Source organism: Raphanus sativus, chromosome 6, assembly GCF_000801105.2.
Source record: "Raphanus sativus cultivar WK10039 chromosome 6, ASM80110v3, whole genome shotgun sequence".
Lineage (NCBI taxonomy): Eukaryota > Viridiplantae > Streptophyta > Magnoliopsida > Brassicales > Brassicaceae > Raphanus > Raphanus sativus.
Genome location: NC_079516.1, coordinates 41,621,864 through 41,628,541, shown reverse-complemented (window position 1 = coordinate 41,628,541; position 6,678 = coordinate 41,621,864). Strand labels below are relative to the sequence as shown.

Sequence of the window (6,678 nt, the reverse complement as noted above, 5' to 3'; positions counted from 1 at the left end):
AGAAACTAAACAAATCACAAATACTAATAATTTTATGACTGGATATCCGATTTGATCCATTATATGCATATATATACAAATATTTAAACAATTACATGTAAATTATATAACTATGTATTTTATATAAGTATTACAGTATTTTTATTTATTAATTTTATTATATTAGTTATTAGAATTTTTTTAAAATATCTTTTTGTGATAAAAATAAATATTATTATTTTATTATATATATATTTTTTTTAGTTTCTACAGATTGAATCAGATATCCGGTTAAAAGCCTAACATTTTGTGGAGATCTTAAACAAAAGGATGACTAGCTCACATTGGAAAAGTCATACATATTTTGTCTTTAATTTTAATGAACTAATGTTTCAACAAGCTCATTGTAAAAGTCATACATATTTTGTCTTTAATTTTAATGAACTTTGAATCACAAACATCTCACATTGGAGGATTGTTAACTTGAACAAAAGGAATGACTAGTATAAATACAAGATGTTCTATGGTTTAAAGGAATAATAAAGTCAAGGCCCATATGTTTTTGTCAGGGTTAACCTAGTAAAATTTTGTTATTGATGGGAAATTAATCCAGCTTAATACAGTATAGTTTTATTAAGCGGTCGGTTTATCCAATAGCAATTTGTAGTACCTACTGGTTAAACTCACGAGGGTTGGCCTCCGAAATGCAAATATTTGGCCGCAAAACTGGCTACTCAGTCGAGTTTTTGAACTTGGGATAGATTGTATCTTCCATTCAAATTCTTTTATTATGAATATTTTTAGGAGAAATAACATAAGAAACACAAAATTAATTTTTATCATAAAATAACATACAAGAAAAAATAATATATATATATATATATATATACTATACTAAAAGGCTAATATAATCAAAGGAGAAAGCGTCCACGTAGGCAGATTAATTCAGACCAATAGGAAACTGATTTTTTGCCATGTCAGATCAACTCACCTTCTTCGTCGTTTACGCTTTTGTTAACGAGAGATGATCAAACGACACACGACGCCATCACTCTGCAATCAATCCTTTGCAATCAATCCTTCGGAGCTTTAATCTATGGATTCTTTTCGCCTTTCTCCCTCAAAGCTTATTTATACCACTCTGATTTTTCACAACTTCTTAATCTCCCTTTCCATCCTCGAAAAAAGGAACTCAGATCATGAATCCCGACAACAAAAGCCCTGTTTCCGGCGACCATATGTCGAAGAAAGCAGCTTCCGCCGGCCCGATCAAACCTACTGTTGAATCTGGTGTCTCTTCAGCCAACTCTGTCTCTGTCTCTCCTGTTACCGAGAAACGAAACGGCAAGTCCGTTGTGTGTTCCGATGTGCCGATCAAAGGTAGGAGTGGAACCGGTGTCCCCTCCGCAAAAACTTCTCAACTGGTGTTCTTTAGAGATGTCAAGTTCGGTCCACAGGAAACCCAGCTAAGGTTTCGATTGATTCATTTTTGGGAAGCGCGTAACGTCCTCACGAAGAACCTTATTTGTCTTGAAATGCTTATGATTGATGAGCAGGTATATTCAGCTATGTCTGTTCTTGATTTTAAATCCGTTATAATTTTTTTTTCTCGATGATAATACTAACAGTCTTTGCTTTCGTCCTGATCAGGGTACGGCGATTCAAAGATTCATCGCACCAGATTATTGAGTTTAAGCTTTGTGTTTTAAGAGAAAGCAAGCGTCAAGGACAAAATGTAAACTGTTTTTTTTTCTTTTTCAGCTTCAGAAACCCTTTTTGTGTACTTACCCATATCGTTTCATTTTTAGCTTCAGAAAGCTCTATCGTTAAGCCAATACAGGTTAAAGAGAGCGCAAACAGCAGAAGTTCCAGGTCTGCTTCATGTTTAATCTGTGCTTTCTGTGAAAGCTTTTGGCAGTCAAGTAAATCGTGAATTGGTATTGTTTCGTTTGTAGGAAAGTTTCTAGAGTCATAGATACTACTGTTATCCCCGAAGTGACCTGTCAGACTGAAGATGACGTTGAAAAGGGGGTTGTCTCTCATGGGGAAAACCAAACTGTTGACAATATTATCAACAAGAAGTTTGTTGCAGCTAACCCCGTAAAAGACAGTCTGCATAGCAAGAGGTTCTTATATTCAGTCCCGGGAATTACATTTTTTAAAATCTTCCAAAACAATGGCAACAAGAATATCTTATTTGGGTTTTAATTCCTTTGTCTGGTTGTTTTCTGACAGGCTATCCGTACAAAGGAAATCTATCAGGTTTGCTGTTCAAGAAACTCAACAAACGGAAACTAAAGTAACTAAAGAAATAGCAAGGTTATTTAGAGTTTTTTTTAAACTCTGAATGGATAATAGCGTATCAGACTGACACTCTCCGTTTCGAGCAGGCTCTCTTTGAGAAGACGGTCTGCTCGGTTAAGGCCCGAAGAAGCTGAACCATGTAAAAGCTTTCATGAGAGAGGCGAAGTCAGGGAGACGACCAAGAGGAGAAGGTTTGTTAGCTTAACTTCCTATTTACAAATAATAACCTGTATGAATATCACTAAAAATAATGCAAAGGATAATATTTGAGAAGCTTAGTAAGCGAAGGATCAAGATCTGAAGCTTTAGAACCATCTGAAAGCGGACATGACACATCTAATACAAACGGGAAACACAGGTTTGTTAGTAGCAGTTGAACTTCCTACAAGTTTTAGAGTCTCAGTGTCAGTGATGTAATGTGAGTGTTATCTTTGTGGTGTTCTCGCCAGAGTGTCGACTAGAATGCGATCAACAAAGGGTAAATGTCAGACAGCTTCAGACACCAATGGAGCCAATAAAGATATAGTGACAGAGTGTGATCTGTTACCATCAACGGTGTCTCAGGGGGACCATGAAAGAGAATCAAAGAACAAGCCAAGAACATCTGTGGGAAGAAGACCATCGAGACATGCAGCAGAGAAAGTTCAATCATACAGAGAAGTCTCACTTAATGTGAAGATGCGGCGAAACTTCTGAATCTCCAGCATTCTCTTGGTCTCTATGTTCTTAATATGCAAAGTTGTTGTTAAGAAGCTTACTTCATAGTGCGTTTTTATAAATTTTTAGATTCTTTGATAATTTGTTTCTCATGTTTTTTTTTCCGACAGATTGTGCGTACCAAGTACTTTGAAATGCCAACATTGACCGTCTCCGAGGCAGTGGAGCAGCTGGAGTTAGTAGCTCACGATTTCTACGGCTTCCAGAATGAAGAAACCGGTATGCATACATATGCTTGATTGCATGAAATGCAAGGAACATTTACCTTTTTTTTTTTTTGGTCTGGCAGGTGAGATAAACATAGTACAAGAGAAGAGAAAGAGGGTACGGTCTGATAATCCCTAAGAAAGATGGTAAGGCTGAGAAAGTTGAGCCGCTTCCAACAGATTAATTGAATGAACACTCTTTTGCTGAGTAGAGTTGTGGATTCTCGAGAGAAAACAGTGAAAGAAATTGATTTCTTTCACTGTTACGGTTCAGGAAATAGGTGTACATAATAATAAAAGGCTTAAAAAATCTTTTTCTTTTTTAAGATGATTATGTTTTGAGGTAGAAAGAAAATTGAAACTGAAGTTATGATCTTGATTCTCTCTAAACCAGATGATCAGCATAATACATTTCATAAAGCAAGAATGTCGCATTATAGTAATCATACAACAGAATTATCATCACATACATGGACACGAAGCAATGGCCACCACTAACCTCTGGTTCACTATTGATGTATTTTTCTAATTAAAATAATAATATTATCTATAAATAAAAGAAATTAGTAATCATCTTGGGACCAGGTGATTGTCCTCGATCAGCAGTTCAGCACGAAGAAATTGGATTTTGAGAAGTCGTAGAAAAATCAGTTTTACCTCCTGTCAAAATCAGGTATAACCTCCTGATTTTTTTTTGTAATGAACAAATAGAAGCCAAGTTCTACGTCGTACAAGCCTAGGACATCACTCCCAAAAACTTGAATACTTTGAGGTGAAGCATTTGTCTTTGTCATTCTCTTGGTTATATCCATTGGATACTTCGGAGGAATCAAACTAAACGCCTTACTCTACAGGCTGTTGAAGGGATTCTAAAGATCAAGGACAGATACAATCCTGCAACGTGAATGCTTGAAGATGGACATTCACATTGAGCATGTTAACCAGAGTCTTCCATTGCGTGTCGTTCAAGCCACTAAAACCAACCCGATCCGCAGAAGTGATAGCAGAGTTGGCATGAGAAGCTTCAGCAGTCACATGATTAGCTCGCGCTACGTTGGATTTTGGACGAGCGCCAGAGCTCCCAGAAGATGCGCCCGACGAGAAACTAGGTTTGTTTCGCGTACGCTCTCCCCACCACGCAGGATACCCGATCTTCTTAAAGCAGTTGTCGGCTAGATGACCATTTTTTCCACACAGAGTGCAGACCAAAGAACCTCCTCTTGTATCAACCGACTGACGAGGACGAGCTTGCGTCTGAACTGCAAAGCTTACGCCAGGAGACTTATCTTCATGAAGCTTAGCCAGTGACTTTGATTCCTCATCTTGAACAAGAACATTGTATGCTTCGTCGAGTGATGGTAAAGGAGTACGTGAGAGAAGTGAGGATTTCACGGCTCCATATAGCGAGTCATCAATACCCATGAGAAACTGATGAAGTTTGTCTTCCTCACGCTCTCGTGCTATATCTTCCATCGTCTTTGCTTGCTGATAATCAGCCAGGCTTGTCCACAGCTTCGTTAGTTTACCGAAGTATGTTTCAATCGGTGTTCCTTGTTGTCGACAGTTAGCGAGCTCAGTTTTGAGTCGTTGAACTCGCTGTCCATTCTTCATCGCAAACCGCTTTTGAATCTGTGTCCACAAGCTCGAAGCTTCATCACTGTGCGAAAGAGTTGAGCAGAGCGATTCATCGATGGTAAGCTTGATCCAAGACACCACAAGAGCGTTGTTTGCACACCAGTCTTCATAGTCATCAGAGTCTTCGGATGGTTTTGGTATTGATCCATCCGCAAACCCGAATTTCTTTCTCGCCCTCAGAGCCAGACGAATGCTTGCAGACCACTCATCGTAGTTTGGTCCGCGCAAGGCTGGTCGCGAGATGACAGTTCCGGGATTATCACCATGAGAGAGATCATACGGTGATATAGTTCTCCGGCCACGAGATTTCACGGTTTCAGTGGCAGCAACAAGTTCGGCTGCCATTGTTTTCAGAAAAAGCCTTCGATAGAATAATCAGCCAGCTAAGGTCAAAGAAAGAAGAAAGTAAATTCAGAGTGATCGAGAACCAGAAAACCTAGAGTTAGGTTTAGTGCTCTGATACCATGTCAAGAACCCTTAGTAGTATAAAGATGATTCTTATTGAATACGTTGTGTAGGCTGTACCTTATATACAAACTACCACGTAGGGTTTACATAACGTAATTACAACGGTTTATCGACTAAGGCCCCATAGGGCCCAATACCATTGGATACTTCGGAGGAATCAAACTAAACGCCTTACTCTACAGGCTGTTGAAGGGATTCTAAAGATCAAGGACAGATACAATCCTGCAACGTGAATGCTTGAAGATGGACATTCACATGGAAGTACCTTATTGCACAAAAATATTAATTTCATAATTATTGCACGATGTCAACTAAATAAAATTTATAATCAGTGTATTTGCAAAAATAACTTAACTAAAACACATAATATAATTCACAATATTATGTAGTTAGAGAAGAAAATAAAATTTTCACAAAAAAATAAGAACAAAAGTAATGTACATTTTTATTTTTTTCATGTACCATAACTTAACGATCAAGCAAACAAAAATTAGGAAATTTACCATAAAATTTAACAAAATGATAGAAAAGAGCATCCACAAATTAACTTATAATCAAAACAGTGATTTTCAAAAAAAATTAGAAAAAAATTATTAGGAAAATGAATCAATAACATTTATTTTGAAAATCAAAGTTCTTTACTCAGATAACATAGTTTATGTGCTTTTCCATTATAATGAATACAAAAAATTCAAGCAACACATGAATATTAATTTTATTATTTTTGTAAAATATATTAATAAAATATCTAATATTACATAAATAATACTATAATTAATAATACATTTAACTCAAATAAATTTTAACAATATTCTATCGTAAAATTTAGTAAATTGATAATCAAAACAATGAATTTTAAGAAAAAAAAATTTAAAAGTTATATTACGAAAATTAATCAGTAACATTTTTTGCCAACTAATCAGTGACATTTATTTCAAAAATAAAAATCCTTTATATAAAAACATGGTTTACTTTATTTTCAAATATAATAAATATAAAAAGTTATATCAAACATGTATATTTGATTATCTTGGTCAAATATATTAATTAATTATCTAATATTACATAAATAATATTATAATTAATTATACATTTTAACTCAAAAAAAAAATTTACAATAATCTACTGTAAAACTAAATTTAGTAAAAACATAAAATAATCCACTAAAACATATTAAAATTGAACAAAAATATTGAATTATTTTACATTTTTTTTTCTACTAACAAAATGAAAAAGAAAAATAATAATCTCACAGGTTTCTTATGGTCGGTCATCCAACTCCAGAAAATCACAAGAAATGATTTAGTGACACATCCAGTTTTAATATATAATTAAAGGATAAATTAGTTAATAAAAGAAAATCAGTTAA

The 6,678-nt window shown here is 35.1% G+C and overlaps 1 protein-coding gene across 1 annotated transcript; it reads left to right on the top strand.

Annotated features, from left to right (window-relative positions):
* The first annotated feature begins 1,178 nt into the window (after positions 1 to 1,178).
* Positions 1,179 to 3,572, top strand: LOC130494737 (SHUGOSHIN 2-like). The gene is made up of 8 exons (XM_056987367.1): positions 1,179 to 1,549; positions 1,741 to 1,851; positions 1,935 to 2,105; positions 2,215 to 2,298; positions 2,370 to 2,474; positions 2,558 to 2,641; positions 2,733 to 3,219; positions 3,290 to 3,572. The coding sequence occupies exons 1-7, from the start codon at positions 1,179 to 1,181 to the stop codon at positions 2,977 to 2,979; spliced, it is 1,173 nt and encodes a 390-aa protein (XP_056843347.1). The 3' UTR covers positions 2,980 to 3,219; positions 3,290 to 3,572.
* Positions 3,573 to 6,678: the final 3,106 nt, after the last annotated feature.